At 48.9% G+C, this 19880-nt stretch overlaps 10 protein-coding genes across 10 annotated transcripts; 4 read left to right on the top strand and 6 right to left on the bottom strand.

Annotated features, from left to right (window-relative positions):
- Window positions 1-184: 184 nt before the first annotated feature.
- Window positions 185-1879, bottom strand: N7447_001330 (Major facilitator superfamily domain general substrate transporter; the record flags this gene model as incomplete). The annotated part of the gene is made up of 3 exons (XM_057225606.1): window positions 185-596; window positions 646-1614; window positions 1665-1879. 3 exons carry the CDS (start codon window positions 1877-1879, stop codon window positions 185-187), a joined length of 1596 nt encoding a protein of 531 aa, XP_057089622.1.
- Window positions 1880-3053: 1174 nt separating this feature from the next.
- N7447_001329 (uncharacterized protein) lies at window positions 3054-3359 on the bottom strand (the record flags this gene model as incomplete). The annotated part of the gene is made up of 1 exon (XM_057225605.1): window positions 3054-3359. One exon carries the CDS (start codon window positions 3357-3359, stop codon window positions 3054-3056), a length of 306 nt encoding a protein of 101 aa, XP_057089621.1.
- A 1197-nt stretch (window positions 3360-4556) lies between these two features.
- On the bottom strand, window positions 4557-5533 carry N7447_001328 (uncharacterized protein; the record flags this gene model as incomplete). The annotated part of the gene is made up of 2 exons (XM_057225604.1): window positions 4557-5193; window positions 5253-5533. The coding sequence occupies 2 exons, from the start codon at window positions 5531-5533 to the stop codon at window positions 4557-4559; spliced, it is 918 nt and encodes a 305-aa protein (XP_057089620.1).
- A 1758-nt stretch (window positions 5534-7291) lies between these two features.
- Window positions 7292-8758, top strand: N7447_001327 (FAD-binding oxidoreductase; the record flags this gene model as incomplete). Its single annotated transcript, XM_057225603.1, has 1 exon — window positions 7292-8758. The coding sequence occupies one exon, from the start codon at window positions 7292-7294 to the stop codon at window positions 8756-8758; it is 1467 nt and encodes a 488-aa protein (XP_057089619.1).
- Window positions 8759-8924: 166 nt separating this feature from the next.
- Window positions 8925-11276, bottom strand: N7447_001326 (sodium:solute symporter family protein; the record flags this gene model as incomplete). The annotated part of the gene is made up of 4 exons (XM_057225602.1): window positions 8925-10238; window positions 10339-10616; window positions 10675-10936; window positions 10989-11276. 4 exons carry the CDS (start codon window positions 11274-11276, stop codon window positions 8925-8927), a joined length of 2142 nt encoding a protein of 713 aa, XP_057089618.1.
- Window positions 11277-11893: 617 nt separating this feature from the next.
- Window positions 11894-13213, top strand: N7447_001325 (LLM class flavin-dependent oxidoreductase; the record flags this gene model as incomplete). Its single annotated transcript, XM_057225601.1, has 1 exon — window positions 11894-13213. One exon carries the CDS (start codon window positions 11894-11896, stop codon window positions 13211-13213), a length of 1320 nt encoding a protein of 439 aa, XP_057089617.1.
- A 340-nt stretch (window positions 13214-13553) lies between these two features.
- On the top strand, window positions 13554-14647 carry N7447_001324 (zinc-binding alcohol dehydrogenase family protein; the record flags this gene model as incomplete). The annotated part of the gene is made up of 3 exons (XM_057225600.1): window positions 13554-13890; window positions 13947-13957; window positions 14003-14647. The coding sequence occupies 3 exons, from the start codon at window positions 13554-13556 to the stop codon at window positions 14645-14647; spliced, it is 993 nt and encodes a 330-aa protein (XP_057089616.1).
- Window positions 14648-14866: 219 nt separating this feature from the next.
- Window positions 14867-16069, top strand: N7447_001323 (alpha-ketoglutarate-dependent dioxygenase AlkB family protein; the record flags this gene model as incomplete). Its single annotated transcript, XM_057225599.1, has 1 exon — window positions 14867-16069. The coding sequence occupies one exon, from the start codon at window positions 14867-14869 to the stop codon at window positions 16067-16069; it is 1203 nt and encodes a 400-aa protein (XP_057089615.1).
- Window positions 16070-16437: 368 nt separating this feature from the next.
- Window positions 16438-17496, bottom strand: N7447_001322 (DUF3431 domain-containing protein; the record flags this gene model as incomplete). The annotated part of the gene is made up of 3 exons (XM_057225598.1): window positions 16438-16501; window positions 16555-17124; window positions 17183-17496. 3 exons carry the CDS (start codon window positions 17494-17496, stop codon window positions 16438-16440), a joined length of 948 nt encoding a protein of 315 aa, XP_057089614.1.
- A 776-nt stretch (window positions 17497-18272) lies between these two features.
- Window positions 18273-19853, bottom strand: N7447_001321 (uncharacterized protein; the record flags this gene model as incomplete). Its single annotated transcript, XM_057225597.1, has 1 exon — window positions 18273-19853. One exon carries the CDS (start codon window positions 19851-19853, stop codon window positions 18273-18275), a length of 1581 nt encoding a protein of 526 aa, XP_057089613.1.
- Window positions 19854-19880: the final 27 nt, after the last annotated feature.

The following is a 19880-nucleotide window of genomic DNA, read 5'->3' as shown; positions in this document are numbered from 1 at the left end:
TAATGGACGAATATTTAAGACATGATCAGTAGGGCTTTAATCTGAATGTAAATTTGATCCTTAAAGGCTGACTAAAATGTTGCCTCCAGCTAGTAGTAAGACAGGATAATGAGCTCTGGTAACGCAAATGGTGTTTTAGATATCTCACTGCAGATTGTTTGGTTCCGCCTTATTCGGGAAACAATCATGCTTTCACAGTCGGATGAATGGCTTCTGTTTTACTCGTGAGAGTTACATCGCTATGCCAGCCTTTGAATGCGCGAGTCCGTAATCTCAGTGAGAACATGCGATCGATCTCCATTGCCGTCCGTCCTTTCATCTCTGGGATACCCAGCCACACGACAATGACTGCAACTGCGGCGAACCCTGCCATCACGAACCCTGTTTTTGCCTTTAGATTTCCCTGGTCTGCGTTATAGATATATGGCAAGATGATGGCGAAAACTGCAGTACCAAAGCCACTAGTAAACCACCCAATGCCTTGGGTCTTGGCTCGGAGTTGTAGTGAAGACGCTTCGGCAGCCACCACATGAGACGCAGGCCACGACCCAAGACCAGAGACCATGGTGATAATCATCATGCTCACTGCCGTATACCTAGTACAGAGTTAGCTCCTCATCCTCGACATCTGATATGGTATCTTACCAAATCGTCACGATTCCGGTGAAGATCCCTGCTATTCCTACTGCGAACCACATTACCATAACAATATTCAAAGTGAGTAGAATGAGAAATCTTCTCCCAAAGGCATTCAGTGCCCACAGACTGACAACATTCGCGATCAGGCCCAGTCCAATGCCCAAAATCAAGAAAATCAAGCTATTAGCTGAGCCCATACCCACGATCTGCATAAAGTAGGAGGAATTTGCCAGCAGCTGCAGTCCGAACATCTGAGGTATAATGCTTGCAAAAGCGACAATAAAAGTTCGACGCATGTTGACTCCTCTGAAACAATCGGCATATGTATGGGTTGCACTCTCCTCGTCCTCTGCTGCAATTGACGCCTGTAACTCGTCGATCACAGCTTGCGAGTTGATACGGGGCGTATTAAGCTTTTTCTGTGCCTTGAGAGCGTCGTTCGTTCGACCCCTTCTCAACAGCCAGGTCGGACTCTCTGGTAAAAACGCCGCTAGAACAAATGGAATAGATGAGAATGGCCATTGCGACGCAAAGCAGATCCGATATGACTCGACACCTGTATGCTTAAGCGAAGTATAAACCACGATCGACCCAACTAGTTGTCCAAGAAGCGTGAAGATCGGATAGAATGCAATGATCGGACCTCGAAGAGCAACAGGAAGCACCTCGGACATGTATGTCTGCGTGACACACAGCAGAATGCCAATACAAATTCCTTGGAATAGTTTACCCGCGAAGAATACTCCTCGACGAGTTTCCATATCGTCTGGCAGATCCGAGATGTAGCATATTGCGACCGCAATGGTGGATAGGAAACTGCCTATAGCGAGCGTAATCCGACGTCCACGGCGATCTTGATATTGACCACCGAGGACAGAGCCCAACATTATGCCGATGCAACTGGAGACGTTCCAGAGAGAAAGCCACATGGTGGGGATGATGTATTTTCCATTGTATTCCTGGCCGAAAACAACTCTGTTGCGTGTCAGCAGCGGCACATTCTATCATTTTGGGGATATATTCACTGGAACTGGGGCATCGCAGCCACTGTTGCCACGATGACTAAATCATATCCGTAGAGAAGAATTGCCGAGCTTAGCGCGAGGCAATATCCCACGATTCTGGGGAATTTCTTAATCGATTGCCACAGTGGCACGTGTGTCATGCTTTTGGTTGTGTCAACGGCATCAACGGTATCCTCATTGAACTTTTTGGTGGATTGTGTCTCTGTGAGGTTCATAATGAATTTGGAGACCCCGTGGGTGCTTTGGGTGGTTACAAGTGGGAATGACAAGGGGGATTTCTTTGTCTTAAATCTGTACACGAAGGGCCCCTACAGAATGTTAGAACAAAGAAACCCGTATAGTAACCTCAAAAAGGGGGGGGGATGGGGGAGCACTGAGCTATATTAAGTTAAAAATCCATCCATAGCGCATGCAATAAAACCGACGGAACAACGTCCTCGAATCGAATATCTTGTTTTTGGGAATTTCTAAGCACCGACCGCATAGTGTCACAAATAACAAGGATGTTTGGATAGTTTCTTGGTCCTATTTGTGTATGAGGCGTTGCCCCCGCACCGCCAAGTGATCGTCTCTGAAAGGAAGACCATCGCTTCGACACAACTGGGGTAATCCCCAGTCTTCCCGCTATAGTATGATCATGTGCCTAACCCCCGTGTTCAGCAGATATACAGCCACAATATAGATTTCCATTAGGGCTTTGCGCTCCCCGTTGTCTCGGCTTGCAGTTAGGGAAGCTGATACCGTTAAGAGAAGATTGATGCTGCATGGAACGGGACTCGATCTTGATCCAAAAGGTATGTCTAGTGAATGCGTTGGAAAAGGAAAGGTCAAAGTAGGCGAGTATGGTGCCAACTCGCGAGACTGGATACTTTATTCCTGGGCCAGTTGCTTCAATTTTAGATTTATATTGCGGAGTCCTGCCTCTTGGAGATCAATGAGGAATGCGCACTGGGGGTTTAGAGTGGAGGCTGAACAGACTGGTTGAAGGGAAGTGTTGGGAAGAGGCCGAGACATGCATATCCTTTATCTCGATGCGTCCAGTTCAAGCAGCCGATAATTAGGGCTGCTTGCCCCAGCCTGGTCTGGATATGCGGGCCACCACAGAATACCACAGGCAATCTCCGTTGACCGCTGTGATACAGAAGCTCCCCCAATTACCTGTGCCTCGCATCAATATTGTCAGTCTGAAACAAATATAAGGTAGGTCAGCTACACGTATAAAATAAACAAATGAGTCCATCGAATCTACATTGGTAGATGACCTGGCAATCAATTATCTGGATGTATTCGTCGTTGTGAGTGACCGCCTCTATTGCAACTTATTTGAGAGGAAATTCCCCAAAGGAAATTTGTGAGAATTCATTATGTGAATCATTTGCTTTTTGTCGTCTAGCTTTCCTTTGTCTGACCTGTCACAGTTCCGAGTTCAATCGAGTCGGACCCCGATCGTGCGTCCTTCATTTTCTCCAAGTCCCCCAGATGTTGCTTAAATGCAGCAATCTCACGCTCCAGCTCAATCGACGAAGCAAGTGATATTTGAGCTTTGAAATTGCAGCTGAAATCACAAGCAGTGTTTGAGACGTAGGGTATGCCCACTGACCAACCTTGCTCGGACTTGTCATTATATATTTGGATGTCGATCCAAATGACAAAGGCAATGATGGTGAAGATTCTGACCATCATGCTGAACATCATTCCGAAAGAATCGCAGCGTCAACAATCACATGGATAAATGACATGAGGAACTGACAGCTGAGTATATGTCGCACTCGGCGCTGGAAAGTGGCATTCTTGTTTGTCGAACTTGGTTCTTTCTTGTCGTAATTTATGTTGCTTGGTAGCTTCATGGCACCACTGGTCTCGTCTTTGAAGCTTTTCTACATTGTATTACGCTATTTCCAGATTACCATACTCTGCACTGATGGGATCCGTGATTGATAAGGTAGGAATCGGTAAGGCAAGTGGAGGGGATTTAGGACCAGACAGAGAATGGTGAGGCTGTAGATATATCGATGCAGATATAGATGTCTGAATGCAATGAGCCTGGTTGTCGTAGAATTTATGTTGTATTAAAACAAGGGTTGAAGCAGAAATCTCCTAGTTAATTCCATTGCGATACGTTCGAAAATGTATCCTACACACTGTCATTCTGTGTGGATTTTCTCCATGAGGCCTGTCAGCCGTCATTTGATGTGTCGTCGGAAAGGCACGAGATCAGGAAAGCAAAATATGTACTGAGGTGATGTCTTGGCTATTTTTGCAGCATAGAAAAGGGCACATATAGAGCCAGCCAACATGAGGGCATGTCATAGACAAAAGAGAAGGTTCCGTGCTCGACCGTGGGTCAGAAAAACGAGATAACCAGTGACAACGACGGCAAGAACGGCATCCGAGTCAAGCTCAAGTGATGCGGGCGATACCATAACATGATCTGTCTCGGTGACTAATAAGGGAATTCTTTCGTAGGCTGGAGTTGGCGGCCAGATATGAGTTAGCGACAGGTCCAGGGTCTTGGGGCGTTTGGTGACTGGAAACCATGATAAAGGCGTGGATTGCCACAGTTCCCAAGAATATGTTCATGCCTCATCCATTCCATCGAGCGACAGGTTGCCCGCATAAGCGCATAGAAGAGATACCGTGGACATGTGTTGTAGATTGTATGGCAATATCACGTCAGTCAACATATATTCCGGAAAATGTTGGTTCTTCTAGATGGAGTAAAAGTAGTTCTGCTAGCTGTTCAATCTATGCCGTGGCATATAATAGTCATTCGATGTGCGCTAAAATTATCACGTCCCTCCAATAACATATATCCATTCAAATCAATTACCAGTTCCGAACCCCGTGTACCAGTACCCCAATTAGAAACATGACCACGACCAATACAATCCCTCATCGCTTCCTGTCATTGATCTCATCCACAATAAACATCACGAGTCTCGCAATGGGACCACCCCGACGCTTTGGCCTTTGGGCTCGTACCTTTTCTGCCGATTGTCCCATTAAATGGCCACTCTCCAGCTCCATTGCATTTTCATATCTGGTGGAGACACTGGGCTGCTGGGTATACTCTGCGGAAGGTCGAACTTGAAGTGTCAGGCCGATACCCAAGCATACGAGAACAACGACAAACTCTTCTAGGATAGACATCACAAGCTGGATTGTGATATTTCCTGACACCGAATTGAACTCAGCCTTGTGGCCAAATGCGTAGATGAAAGAGTACATTAATCGCACGAGGATCAAGGGGAGAGAGACTGCGACAGCCAGGAGGAGGCGATGTTCTCCATCCTCGATACTGTGAGTTCGTTTCGCAACCAGGAGGAGGAGTCCGCATACACCGATCCAAGCAATAAGGTAGAAAATGAGTCCGACTTTTGTCTTCATGTTGACAAGGCCATGGGTAATATTGGGGTTCGAGGTGGCGCCGAGGATGCTTAGAATCACAGCAACTAGTGAAAACAGTCCAACAATCCGGAAGATCATCGGAGGGAGAGCGTTGTCGGTCTTTCGCTTAATAGAATCATTCCTGATAAATGTCGTTAGCTGCGAATCATCGAGTCAATCACGAATAAAGATGTTGCTTACGCTCGTGATAACAGTCCAATGCAAGCCAAGATTAACGGCGACAGCCCGAGTGAAGTACAAACAGCCCAGGCAATGTATAGATCGACGCTGGAAGGAAATTGAATCGTGGCCAAATGGCATGCTGAGCCAACAATGCGGGCAAGACAGAAGATGACGAAAAAGAACCAGCCCGAGCTTTTTTTGAAACCATGGTGGAATGCCATCCAGAGGGCGAGGAAGAGGGTTGGAGAGTAAACAGCGATCTCTAGGATCGAGATCCCATGCCGATAGTCGATAGCCATAATTGCAAATGAGAATCAAGAGTACTGAAATCAAGAAAGCAGAAAACAGAACACAGAAAATAGACTGATGCTTTTATTACCCTCGATTCATGGGATCTCTGCTATTTAACTCTTTCGATGCCATTTCAGCTCGCGATGCCTTCCTATTCAACTCCAAAAGGCAGTGCAATACCAATCTCAGAGCCACGCACCCTGGGAGTATAAGCGTTGTGGATACTCCACTTCAAGATGTGGTCAGCCAATCGCATCTTCTCAAGCACATACTGCATACCTGATTAGGCTTAGTGCATTGGGCTGCTACCCAAACGGGTATGGAAGTCGGTCAGGCTAAGCCTCTCTGAACTCCACAAACGCTTGGAATGCTAACAATCTGGCAATCTGACTGTATCCCATCTCAGCCGCAGAGATCTCGTAAAAGCATCTGCCGAGTTTGATGCTCCACTTTCTTCGCTCTCATAGGGGGACTTCTGATCAGGCGTCCTTGCGCTGTGACTCGTCATCTAGACCTTTCGCTATAGTCACCACTGTCGAGATCGTAGGGGCGATATTCTAACTAGTTAACTATTCCGGTTAGTTAGATAGTTAGCTAGTTGTATCAGCAGCTAGATCCTGTTCTCTCTCGCTCTCATTTCTCTTTCTCCGTCCTGTCAATCTTATTCCGTACATAGTGATGTACAACACAGCTGTTTCTTCTTAGAGATGTCTCTTGTGTACTAATCGCTAGGGAAACCTTTAGCGTGAGAAGATTCTAGCATTGCGGCCAGCTTCATGGTGCTCTCAGATTTCTCAGCTGCTCTCGCCCTTGATTAAGATCGAGAATAATGTCGGGTTGGGATGTGACGTGGGATATTCTCCCCCGTTGTGAGGAGTGAAATAGTTGAGCAGACTGCCTAGATCCACGGGTGTGGGCCTCCAAAATGCTGAGATAGTATAGCACTCTTTGCTCAACAGGCGAGTAGGACTGGGTAAAAGCACCCGCTCAACATCTACCCACACGGCAAGCTTGTATCTTGGGTCTGGAAGGTAAGACATCAAGGGGACAAACAATATCATTGTCAACAATTTTTGAGTTGCCAAATGTTTGGCCAATCAAGTAGTTCGCTGTCTTAAATTCCATCATCTGCAAACCGAAAAAACGTCGACACCGGGGACACAGGACACTCCATGAAAAAAACCAAGGGCGCTGCAGGACATGCTCTGTGTTTGATATCCTTCATGTCCTAGCTTCGTTGCTCCAGACTCTATAATATATATTACTACCAGGGCGACATGTGCAAAGAACGCCCCCAAGATCAGCCAGCATCTTTGGCTCGATGATAGATTCCCGACTTGTTGCATAAAGTTGAACTCAGTTTGCATAGGCCTAGGTCGGCATTGAAGTTCTAGGATTCTAGCGTTGTTTAGTGTGATTTGCACAATTTTCTTCACCAAACTAGCCACCCGTGTGTTGAGCACCGGCCCTGTTTCCCGTGAAGGATTTCCCCTCTTCCCGGCGAAACGGCAGAATGACAGTTGATCGACATCCCAGAAAGATTAAGATCGCCGCTTTGTCCTTTTTAGCTTCATCGCGTTTCTACCGTTCGTCGTATTCGCGTCGTATTAATATTTCGACGCTGCTTTGCACGTAGATCACCACGCAGAGAAATATATAAATACATGTGCGCTCCATTTCTTAGTTCATGTGTCTGCTTATTGTGAGAGCTATCGACTCAATTGCTCTTCCTCTTCACAGTTTTGTCACGGTTTAGCATACCAAGCATGCTATCGTTTGCCTTGGCCCTAGTTGGCATTTTGGGGCCTGTTGGTTCTTTGGCAACTGATTCCGGTCCAGCAGCTTGTTCCAATATAACATCGCAACTGGGATCGTCCAAAGTCATTACGAACAAGCTCAGCTTGAAATATATCACTAGCACTGAGTACTGGAGCACGCCCCAGGATGCCTACAAACCGTCTTGTGTCGTATATCCTTCATCCTCTGAGGATGTCTCCGTGGCTCTTCAGGCCATCCGAGCAGCTGGCAGCCGGTTTGCAGTCAAAGGAGGAGGACATAATCCTAACAAGTTCTTTTCGTCGACCGACAAAGGTGTGCTCATTAACTTGAGCAGCCTCTCAGCAAAGTCGTACGATCCAGACACCACACTGGCTACATACGGGCCAGGTGGTGTGTTTGGTGACATATACGACTACTTCGCGGACTATAACCGCACGGTGGTTGGAGCCCGACTCTCCGGTGTGGGAACCGGTCTTGCTCTGGGTGGTGGCATGAGCTATCTCTCTCCCCAATATGGGATGGCCTGTGATTCATTCAGGGAGCTGGAAATTGTTCTTCCTGATGGTCAAATCGTGACAGCATCCAACACTTCCAACTCGGACCTGTTCTTTGCCTCGCGTGGCGGCGGAGGCAATGCCTATGGTGTTGTAACCAAGTATACGGTCCAGAGTCGCCCTATTGGTCAATTCTTCGCGGGAAATCTCATCTACGCCTTTCCCCAAAAGGATACCGTCGTTGAAGCAATTAGCAATTTCATTCAATACAACACCGACCCCAAAGCCAGCATTATCGGCACTTACGAGAAGCTGCCCACCCCCGATGTGAATCTGAACCTGGACGAGGTCATTGTCATGTTCCTAGTCTACGACGGCCCTGACGCAGGTGATGCATTCTCGAACTTCACGAGCATTCCACATCTCCTCGACACTACTAGCCTCAAGTCCTACCCCGATGTAGCCAACATGCCACTTCCAATCGCCAGCGAGATTTCACGCGGGAACAATATCTTCCGTGTTGGAGTCCACCGTGCCGATAACGATGAGTGTAAGAACGCCCTGGATGTGTGGCGCAACTGGGGTGAGTCGAACAAAGGCAAATACCTGCTCCTTTCGCTCGATTTCCAGCCTGTCCCGAAAAGCTTGACGGACGCCAGCAAGGCACAGGGTGGAAATGCAATGGATATGCCCGACGGTCCATGGTTCTGGTTGAACTATTTGATTACAACGCTGCCGGGAATGAGCCAGCCAGACTATGATGCCATACAGTCCAGCTTCCGTGATATGGTTGCGTCGACAACCAATGCCGAAGGTCTTCCGTTGTTCATCAATGATGCAAACTATGACCAACATCCTCTGTCGACCTTCTCCACGTATGGGAAGTTGCAAGAGATTAAAAAGAAGTATGATCCAGATAACTTCTTTGCTGACCAGACGGGGGGTTGGTCATTTGACTAGAGGCAATTGACTCGACAACCTTCCAGTTACTGTTAATTTCATTTGGTGCTTTATGGGTACGTTACTTCGACTTTGAAAATACTTGTATATAGCCACCGTACTATATTCCAAGAGGACAATGCTTAATATTGGATCTCCAAGTAATCCAATTGTATATCTAGCTCGTCTAATCTCTCTTGCCTCTACCGATATACTCTTTGGAAGTCTTCCAGATACCCCTCGCACCGATCGCAATATCTTGTCGTCCGTCATAAAGTGGGAAAATCACAACCGCCCCAAAGGCAGCGAATTGCCAGATGATAGCGACAACCACCCATCCCGCGAAGAATGATCTCGTGAAGATATAGTCGCGGTACAGTGGAAGAGGCCAAGCAACAAACGTGATCAGCACGATCGCCCCGAACATGTACCAAGCAATCTTGAGCCATCTGTACAGCTCTTTCAGTGTTGCGTCGTCGAATGGGTGCTGAATATCATCAAGGCTAATCCCCACGGAAGTTTGCAACGAAGCTGTCGTTATGGGATTCTTCTCACTTATGTCGCCAATCTGCTCTGTGTCGTTGTTGATGCTTTCTGGTTGGCCATAAACAACCGGTTTGACAGAACCATTAACATGTTTCGAATCACCTGTTTGGTCCTCCTCGCTGCTCTCATTCAAGGTGCTCGTGTCCGAGGGCGATTGAATTTGTGATTGGTCTGCGAGTTCAATGCGAAGGAACACCCTCCAGTCGAACTTATAAGGCTTGTAGAGTGAGAGGACAACCGAATAGAGTGCTGGTGTGAAGAAAGAAGCGATGGCTGCATATAGTGCCGGGTAGGGATTTGTAGTGGTCGTGATGTTGATATTGCCATACATATATTTGGTTGTCGCCAACCAGACAGCGAGACCTGAAACGAAGCCAAGCACAGGAGAGACAATCGCAGCTATCCGGGTCTGTCGTGACCAGAACAAAGTGAGAATCATAGGGATGATTCCCGGGCATGAGATAATGGGTCTCAGGTACCCGATCCATGTCATGTTTGCTCCTCCGTAGTTGAGAGCGATGGAAATTCCGGTGATAAAGACACCATGGATGACCACGGTCAAGTGGCTCACTCCTACAATTTGTTTGTCGGTAGCTTTAGGGTTGAGATATGTCTTGTAGATGTCATAAGACAAGATACTGCTGACAGCAATCATTGAGGAGGAAACGGTACTCGTCAAAGCCATGAATAAAAGGAAGAAGAATCCAATGATTCCCTTGTCTCCGATGAGCGCTTTGATGGTGTATGGCATCACCATACCTGAGCTGACCTCAGTGGCAGTAAGCAGACCAGGGTAGGTCGGAAAGATTGGTGTATCGTGAATTGCCCTCGTTGCCAAACCGACAACTGTGCCTAGACCCCAAGGGATACCGAAAACAGCCAATGCAGCGATATTGTACCCTGGTACTGTTGCCTTGACCTCGGTTGCGAAGGACTTTTGCCAAAATGCGGTGTCCTAGCAATGAGATGTTAGCTTTGTAAAAATATCAAGTTTTACGACTCTCAATGATCGTTCTGCAAGACCGCCCAAAAGTCGATTTATGGAATTGACCTACCATAACAACAAGTGCCAGGTTTCCAAACTTGAGAATCAACCCCCAAATAATCGCATCCTTGGACTTGAATGTAAGAAGTGAACCTTCATAGTTGCCGGGAATGTAATTATCCGCAGCTGTAGCAATAACTTTATCATACAAACCACCGAGTCCACCGACCGCCGAGTTTGTCAAAACAGCAATGGTGAAATAGATGATGAGAATGAGGGCAATCGCCGTGTGCAAGAAGTCCGTCAGGAATGTAGCCTTCAAGCCACCCACGGCTGTATAGAGGACAACTATAAAGAAGTTAGCTTCTGTTTCCCGGCACATTTTTATAAGATATAGTAAACAAACCTCCCAGGGGCACGAGGATAGTTGCTGCTACATAGTGCATGCCAGAAACACCATGAATGAGCTGAGAACCCGTCATAATCATCGAAGCGCAACCGAAGACGTTGTTGACGAGGTTGAGCACGATAAACACGAGATGTCCGATCTTGCCATAGCGCATCCGAACAACTTCCAACGACGTATGGGCATAAGGGACTCGAATCTTGGCCATAACGCCAAGTGCTGCCATCAGTGCAATTTGGAAGCATAGACCAGATCCCCACCACTATAATCTGTCAGTCGTGCAGCGTCATTTAAGAGCACAAGAGAAGACATACTAGAGGCACTGCAAGGCCGTACCTATATGTCATAGCCGCACACAATACTGTCTCGTTGATCCACATCCAGGAGCTGAATACTGCGGATGCACACAATCCCCTCCCTACAGAGCGATTGGCGACCATGAACATCTCCGACTTTCCAGAATCTTCAGCAAGATACGCTTTCTGTACCTTGACGGCAATCAAAATAACACCACAGAACAGAACGCTGAGACCAATGAGAAGGCCATAGGCCGCCCCCTGGGGGATCAAAGCCAACTTAGACGTATCTATCGTGTTAGACATGTCTGGGCAAAGTAAAGCCAAGTTCCAAGGCGCAGGGCCGAGAATATTTATTGTCTGCAGGGTCCATCATATCTTTAATGCCAAGCCTGGGTTCTGTAGATCTGCAGCCAATTGACGTTCCCTGAAGGATTGCGTAACAATCAGAGTTGCCATGTGGACGATATATCTCACGTCGTCCATGTCCGCAATTGCGTTATGGGAAATGAATAAGAGAGACGCGACCAAGGAGTCCAAACACAAGACCATTGGAAGATAGAAACAACGCTAACAAGGCCAACATGTGGTAGTTGCGGAATCTGTGAGTTGTGACGGGGATTGTGGTTGGGATTGCGTGCCTTGAATCCCAGATGGCGATAAAACGAGTTGGAATCACGAACGACAGGGGTCACTGCGTACTCCACACAGGAGTCTAATGTGTCGGCCGATATGGAATTCTAAATATTCATAGCAAATGTCGAATATCAATTACCAATGGGAACTGTGATCCTGCGATGGTGACAGCGCTTGGCGCGTCCGCTATGTATATGTATACAAAGCGGTTCCCATTGTTCGCGACTCAATACTTAGACCTTACTGCCATTTGGAATTTACTGCAGATCCAAAGTAATTCAGCTCAAATGGGTGAAGCCACACCAAGATCCGGCAAAAAGCAGATCATCCTCAATGCTTTTGTCATGAATACCCCGGGCCATTTGGCACCCGGGCTATGGAAGCACCCTAGAAACAAGACCGACCAGTACAAAACCCTCTCTTTCTGGACCGATCTAGCTCAGTTACTCGACAAAGCCGGTTTTCATGCGATGTTCCTTGCGGACACCCTAGGGGCGTACGATGTGTACAAGGGCCCTAGTAATGTTGTTCCCGCGTTGGCATCAGGCGCGCAATTTCCTGTCAACGACCCATTGTACCTCGTTCCTGCCATGTCTGCTGTCACAAAGAACCTTATTTTTGGAGTAACCGCCAGCGTGACATACGAGAAACCGTACGCGCTCGCACGCCGACTCTCTACTGTGGACCATCTCAGTCAGGGCCGTCTGGCATGGAATATTGTCACTTCATATCTGGACAGCGCAGCCCGAAACCACGGGTTGAACGAGCAGATTCCCCATGACGAGCGATACGCAATAGCAGATGAATATCTCGAGGTGCTCTACAAACTCTGGGAAGGAAGTTTCCGAGACGACGCCGTGCTCGCCGACCGACAGCTCGGAACATACATTGCTGCCGATGGTGTGCGAGAGATAAACCACAAGAAGAAATACTTTGATGTCCCCGGGCCTCATTTCTGCGAGCCATCGCCACAGCGTACGCCATTCCTGTTCCAAGCCGGCGTCTCCGAGGCCGGTGGTCAATTCGGCGGAAAGCACGGCGAGGCAATCTTCATCGGTGGTCAGACCCCCGAGGGTACTCGCTTGACAGTGGATAATATACGGAATATTGCCAAACAACATGGCCGTGATCCCAATCATATCAAAGTCATCGTGGGTATCAACGTGATTGTCGCAGCGACAGATGAAGAAGCAAAGGCAAAGCGGGAGGATTATCTCCAATACGCTGATGATGAAGGTGCACTAGCTTTGTTCGGTGGATGGACCGGAATTGACCTATCGAGTCATGCTGACGATGAGGATTTCCGGTTCAGCGACTCTCCGCGGGTCCAGTCCATTGTTCGGAGATGGTCTGCTACCGTGCCAGGCACGGATAGCTTGCCATGGACCAAGCGAAGGATCGTGGAGTACATCAGTGTAGGTGGACTGCAGGCTAAAGTTGTTGGTAGTCCCTCAACAGTTGCAGATGAATTGGAAAGATGGGTGGAGATATCCGACGTGGATGGTTTCAATCTTGCCCATATTGTGAATCCTGGGACTTTCGAAGATATCATTGAGTTCTTATTGCCTGAACTGCGACGAAGGGGGTGTGTTCCGAGAGGAAATTGAGAAAATAGGTGCCACGGCTCGCGAAGTATTTATTGGATCGCAGCGTTTGCCAGAAGATCATCCTGGAAGCAAGTACAAGTGGCGGGCAGGGGAAACTATTCCTCAGTATCAGATTAAGGAGAACTAGATATAGCCATTCTTGTCCGCCTACACGCATGTGCAAGGTATCCGATCAATACATCCATATAAAACGGGAGATAAGCTCAATTAATAATTACGTCCAGGATCATGCAGGTAGACTTCCTGAAGGGGCCCCGGGGCATTACAAATCACTCAAATATAAACCTCAGAATATTGATCTGATCTGCTTGAATTCCATTATCAAGTACCAAATTTCAAAATGAAAGAAGCCATTATCGACAAGACCGTTTCGGTCATCATCCACGATGTTGAAATCCCCACCCCCAAACCCAGCCAGGTGCTCATTCGGGTAGTGGTGTCAGGTACCAACCCGAAGGACTGGAAACGCCCCAGATGGCAACCAGACATTGTCATAAACCAGGGAGACGATATCGCAGGTTATGTGGGGGCAGTTGGAGAAGAAGTCCGTAGCTTCCGTAAGGGAGACAAAGTGGCCGCATTGCATGAGCTGGGCAGCCCGCATGGAAGTTATGCCGAATATGCCATTGCATGGGAATACTCAACATTCCATCTCACCGAGAAGACCAGCTTTGAAGGTATGTCATATCTCCTACTCAAATACTACAGGGATGAAACTAAACATATTGACCAGAGGCTGCTACCGTACCCCTCGCTGCGATGACTGCTGCACTGGGTCTATATTAACAGCTGAAGCTGCCTCTGCCTTGGACTCCTGCTGATAAACCCACTCCACTGGTTGTGTACGGCGGTGCCACGGCGGTTGGCGCATTTGCGATCAAGTTCGCTAAGCTATCGAACATCCACCCTATCATCGCTGTCGCGGGCAAAGGTGCTTCCTTCGTCGAGACGTTGATTAGCAGAGAAAAAGGAGACACGATCGTCGATTATCGCCAAGGCGATGACGCCGTCCACGAGGGGATCACGGCTGCTAGCAAGCATACACCCATTCACCACGCCTACGATGCCGTGTCTGAGAAGGGAGGCTATCAGAATCTCGGTGCTACTCTCGATAAACCTGGGAAGATCGCAGTCGTTTTACCCACGGTAGTTGATAACATTCCGGACCATATTAGTATCCTTCGAACTGCGGTTGCGTCTGTTCATATGCCCCCTGCCGAGGGCCAGGCTCTTGGTGATAAGGAGTTTGGGGCTGCTCTTTTCCAATTCATCGGTCAAGATCTGGCCCAGGCTTGGTTCTCGGGTCACCCATATGAAGTGAGAAAAGGCGGACTGGGAGGTCTCGAGGGCGCATTGAAAGATCTGGAGGCTGGCAAGGCATCTGCGGTGAAATATGTGATTAAGATTGCCGAGACTGAGGGATTCCAGCAGTAGTTATATTTCCCGAGAAAGCTATCTTGAGTGACTCTGTGAATGCCATGGCAAGCTGCAATGCTGCAAAATGTATGCCAAGCCAGATCGGGATGTATAGATCGGGAAAGTATAGATCGGTTTCGAAATGACATCACCATAAACTCTCCAAGTCGCGTGGCGCGTGAACATACTGCCTCAATTACGATCACCAATGCTTAACACCCTGAGGTCTATTCCACCATGGCAAAACGCACAATCGATGCATTCTTCAAACCATCAGCCACCCCGCCAAAACGTCCTAAAACCGAACCCACCGAGTCCACCATCTCAGCCGCAGAGACAAACAATATCCCAATCGAAGAAGCCAAACCCCCAAGCCAACACCCAAGCTACCCAATCTCAATCTCAATCGCCCAACTCCCCTCCCACGTCAAAGTAGGCCTAGAACACGCAACACCAGCAACCTCACCTCGCGAAATAAACAACCAACCGCAACTTGACCTCCTCTACTTCCAGCCCTACATCCCCCGTCCAACAGCAAACGAGCTATTCAAATTTCTCCGTCACGAACTCCCTTTCTACCGCGTCCAGTACACAGCACGACGCGGCGACATCGAAACGCAAATCAACACACCACGATGGACAACCGTCTTCGGAGTCGATGAGACATCAACATTCATCCAACAAGGCAACGATCCGAACAGTCTCGTTCTACTAGAAACAAAGACCAAAACACCAATCCGGAAAACAAAATACCAGTGCACCCCACGTCCAATACCAGCATGTCTCGATCTCCTACGGAAACAAGTCGAAGCAGCGAATGCAACCGCATCTGCAGCCGCAGATACTCAAACCCCCGGCTACAATTTCTGCCTAGTAAATTACTACGCCAGCGGCGACGACAGCATCGCATTCCACTCAGATGACGAACGCTTCCTCGGCCCCGATCCGAACATCGCCTCACTATCTCTCGGCAGCGAACGGGATTTCCTATTGAAGCATAAGCCTTTCGTGCCCGGAGGTAATGTGAACCGGACGGCGGGTGGATGCGTGTCTGGTGCTGCACATGCAATGTCCGTTCCGGGTGGTGCCGGTGTGACGCGGAGTGGTACAGTTCGGGGTGGAACCTTGAATACCGTCTCTCCTGGATCCAGGCCTGTTACGGTGCCACTGCAGCAGATTAAGATGAGTCTTGGGTCAGGCGATATGATTATTATGCGTGGGGCGACGCAGTCGAATTGGTTACATAGTATTCCCAAGCGGAAGGGGAAGGGGGAGATGACGAGGGGACGGATCAATATTACCTTTCGACGGGCTGTTGTTCCTGGTGGGACGAATAATTATTATCATTATAATGTTGGTAGTGGGGGGATGTATCGGTGGGATGAGGTAGCGAGGGAGATGGTTCTGCGGGATGGGAAGGTAGAGGGAGTTACAGGGTAGCTACGTATATACACTGTATATGATTGAACGGGAATAAGATTCGAATCAAATAAAATATACATGGGTGCCGTAGCACGAAAGGAATGTCTCATGCTCTTGAGTTAGACGCGCAACTCGAGGCGAGACAGATGATATCACTGTGATAGCTCGGCACATTTGAGTCTTTGTACATTTGCTTCTGATTGAGAAAGGAAAAAAAAAATTGACATCGAAGCAGGTCATCATGTGGCATTGGCACTGTGTCTTCCCAGTAGCCATGGTATTCCCCCCTTGGGGAGTTCCGGGAAGTGCCGGGTAATAAAGAAACGTATTCCTGAAATACAAGAGCTACTGGCCCTTGTAGGCATAAGAGGAATGACTTGAAATGATCAGTAGGTGAAAATGACTTCTTCGCCGTAGACGTCTCCGTAGCATTGGTACAAATCAGGGCAGCTGCAACCAAACGTGTTAGCGGAGAAATAATACAATTGCAGGAGACAACTTACAAAACAGGCTCCTTGCCGAAAATGATGTGCCATGAGTACTCCATAATATTCGCGGTAGCCTCGTCCGACAGGTCGTTGTTCATCACCCAGTCGTACATGCGCTGGTAATCGCTATGGGGGCGCTGGAGAATCTGGTCTCTGGAAACGGCAAATTGGGAGCAGCACGGGGCGGCGATTTCGTTGGGAACAGGCCTATTGGGGAATAGCTCTTTCCATGCCGCAGCGTAATGAGCCTCGCCTGGGCTTTCGAGGTTTGAGGGTTGGCGGAATGGTTGGATGGCGGAGGGACATCCTGGGCTCAATTGGCAACGCAAGTTGACAAAGCCTGACTGTTGCACGAAATCTCTCTGCAGCGCGCGCACCGAGTCCACATTGCTGTAATCCATAGTGTCGATGTGCCAACCAGCGATTAGGCCGTCGCGGTGACTGTGGAGGAAGACCACCACCTCTGGAAGGTCGTCGTAGTGGTCGATCAGGTATTGGAGGTAGGGGAGAGCCTCGCGACCCTTGTTCTTCGGGGTGTGTGTCGGGACATTGGTATCGTCGACGGTGTAAATCACACTGCGCCATCTGGAGAGAGAGATTCAATTAGCGCTGTCTACTGCAAACACAATCGAGTTACACTCACTCTGCTAGCTCTGCCGCCACCCAGGCAGTATCTTCCTCCTTGCGCTTGCCCATCACAATGGCACCCTGGTTGGGGACTGTGATGTCGGTGGTCTGGTAAAGCAAAGCGGGTTTACTATCCGATGCAATCCGCCATTTCCGTTGAGAGGTCGTATCCTGTTTGGGCTTTGGTCTGAGGGCTGTGCGGAAAGAGCCCGTATCGAAGTGCCATATATCCTGGATTGATTCACCCTTGGTCTTAATACTGCGATTGACCAGGACGAGAGTCAGGATGATGAGTGCCGCAGCAGCACCGACACGGAGTGACAACCTCATCGCATAACGCGATTCTGGGGATTCGGGGAAAGGGTGTTAAAGGGGGGGTGGGGATGAGTGTGAGAGGAGAAGAGGCCAGCGTCTTAGGACACGCAATCTTAGGAAAGTAATAGGCAGCGCCCCATGTGGAGGCCGGGGGGATCAAACTCACTCGCGACTCTGAACGCGAGATGACGAAAGTGCCGAATCAAGGGGTGACTTCGAGAAGGAATGGAAAGAGAGACCAAAGAGAGAGTGTGCTTTTTTTTCCCTAAGGGTGAAATTAAGAAGAAAAAAAGGACAAATCGAAGTCGGCGCTTTCCTCACTTGGGAGAGTGGACATTTTGATTTCTGTTTCTGATCCATTCTCGGTCATTTCGAGACTTTTGGGGGGGCATATGGGTGATTTGGGGTATTCTGATTGGTCAAACTTAAAGTTCTCGGCCTATCGGCCAATCTGCTCTAGTTTAATTTTTTTTTTATTATCTCACTTCAGGGGGTACATAATGGCTTGTGTATAAGCCTCGGGGGTTGGTGATATGATTCTACTCCATACTTAGACCCTGATATGTCAACCTTGATCCACCAGAGAACTTCCTGAAACAATTTCTCTATTGGACCCTATACATGATACACATTCCATGCAAGGACCTTTTTTTGACTGCAGATCAATTTTTCATATTCCCGAAATCCAAAACGGGTATGACCAACGCCTATTAGTCCCGTCCAAAACCTAAGACAATCACCCCCATATAATGAGCCCACAACCCCAAGACAAAAAGCCAAGATCCAAGATATCAGCCGCGCATCGGCAAAATATTCACGTCAAATTCCTCGGAATCAGGCGCTACTCGACCAACAACACGCCGCATACTAGGCAAAACCGCCAACGTCCCCCTCTCAACCATCGAATGCTGTTCCGCCAGATGTACCATAAAGGTATCTAAGTTTCCATAAACCTGCGTCGAGCCATGTGTCATCGCACAGCAAAAGACACAACAAAACGCGCCGCGGGGAGTATTGGGAGCAAAATGCAACGCCGAATCTCGCTTACAGTGCACATGTGATTTAGCCAAGAACCCGAATCGATACCGAACACCGCTGGCTTTGTGCGTCCGAACGCTTCCTTCGAACTGCGGGTTGCGGATGGAACTCCTCGGGGCCATGGGTGCTTCAAACGCGCAGTGCTCGCACCGTAGCCACGACTGTTGCGTATAATAGCCTGATCCGGGTTCAGTGTAGACTTTGAATCCTCGGAATCCGGTGTGCACTTTCCAAGCGCCTTTGCAGAAGCCCAAGTAGCTGTTCGATTTGCTGGGTGGCCAGAGGGGTCGGGTTAACTCGGTGCTGCTGTGCGTAGAGGGGTTTGACGGGGTTGAGTCTGTGGAGGCGGTTGAGGCTGCGGAGAGGGAACCGCGGCGGGTTTGCGTGGATGGGGATATGGGCGAGAGGTGAGGGTTTTCTTCTTCTGTCATCCGAGCACGGTTGAAGATGTCGGAGTCGGAGTCTTTCCACGGGTTCCCCGAAACGATGTCGTGGTCGTCAGGTATCGCGTTTATTTGCAAATTGGGTCTTGGCGGCGGTCTGACATCGAATTTGGGAATCGGGTCCGACGTCGACGGCGAGTCTGCGTCGTGTCCTGTGGGTAGGTTGTACCCAGACTCGGGCGCTGGCGATCGTGTACTCCCGCGAGCGGAGCGGGGATGGAACAAGTCGCCCATAATCAACCCAAAGCCCGAAGATCGTCTGCTCGGTCTTGGATTCGGAACCAGATACTCTCTCGGTGACCCCAGTGTATCCAGTGTTTGAACCCGGCCTGTCGTGTAACTGCCTGGTGATATGGGATATCCGCCAGAAAGGTACCGCATCTCCGACGGATGGGATGGCAAGTATCCGTCCGGACTATGAGAGGAATATCCACCAGCCTGCGGATGCACCCTGTGATAGTTTGGGTCGATGAACATCGAAAAAGACGGCGGAACGTGCGACGGCCTCGAGAGACGTTGATACAGTTCTCCCAAAATGGTGAGCGTGCGAACGCGGCCCTGGTCGGACTCTAGCTGCAATGCGTTCAGATCCAGAGTCGTCCCCCGCTCCTGTGCCTCGCGGAGGTGTCTCAGCAACGCCCCCTGCAGTGTGATGATGATATCCTTCATCTGCTCACGAGCGATCGCGTCGCCTATCTCCCATCGCTGCCCAAGCTCTTGGTAGTGTTGATCAAACCGATACTGAATTTCGGTGCGGCCGAGTGCGAGCGACCGTTCTAGTTCCCGAGTGGACTGGCGCTCATGATACTTCTTCCTAATGGCAGTGTACATACGCGATCCGTCATTGTAGGCGGAGACAACTGTTTGCCGATTTGGGGTTGTTAATGTCATCTATTGATATCATGATAGGGGATGGTC

The sequence above is a fragment of the Penicillium robsamsonii genome (assembly GCF_028829455.1).
Source record: "Penicillium robsamsonii strain IBT 29466 chromosome Unknown utg000001l_segment0_segment0, whole genome shotgun sequence".
Lineage (NCBI taxonomy): Eukaryota > Fungi > Ascomycota > Eurotiomycetes > Eurotiales > Aspergillaceae > Penicillium > Penicillium robsamsonii.
The sequence above is the reverse complement of the archived record's forward strand: the minus strand, read 5'-3'. Positions and strand labels throughout refer to the sequence as shown.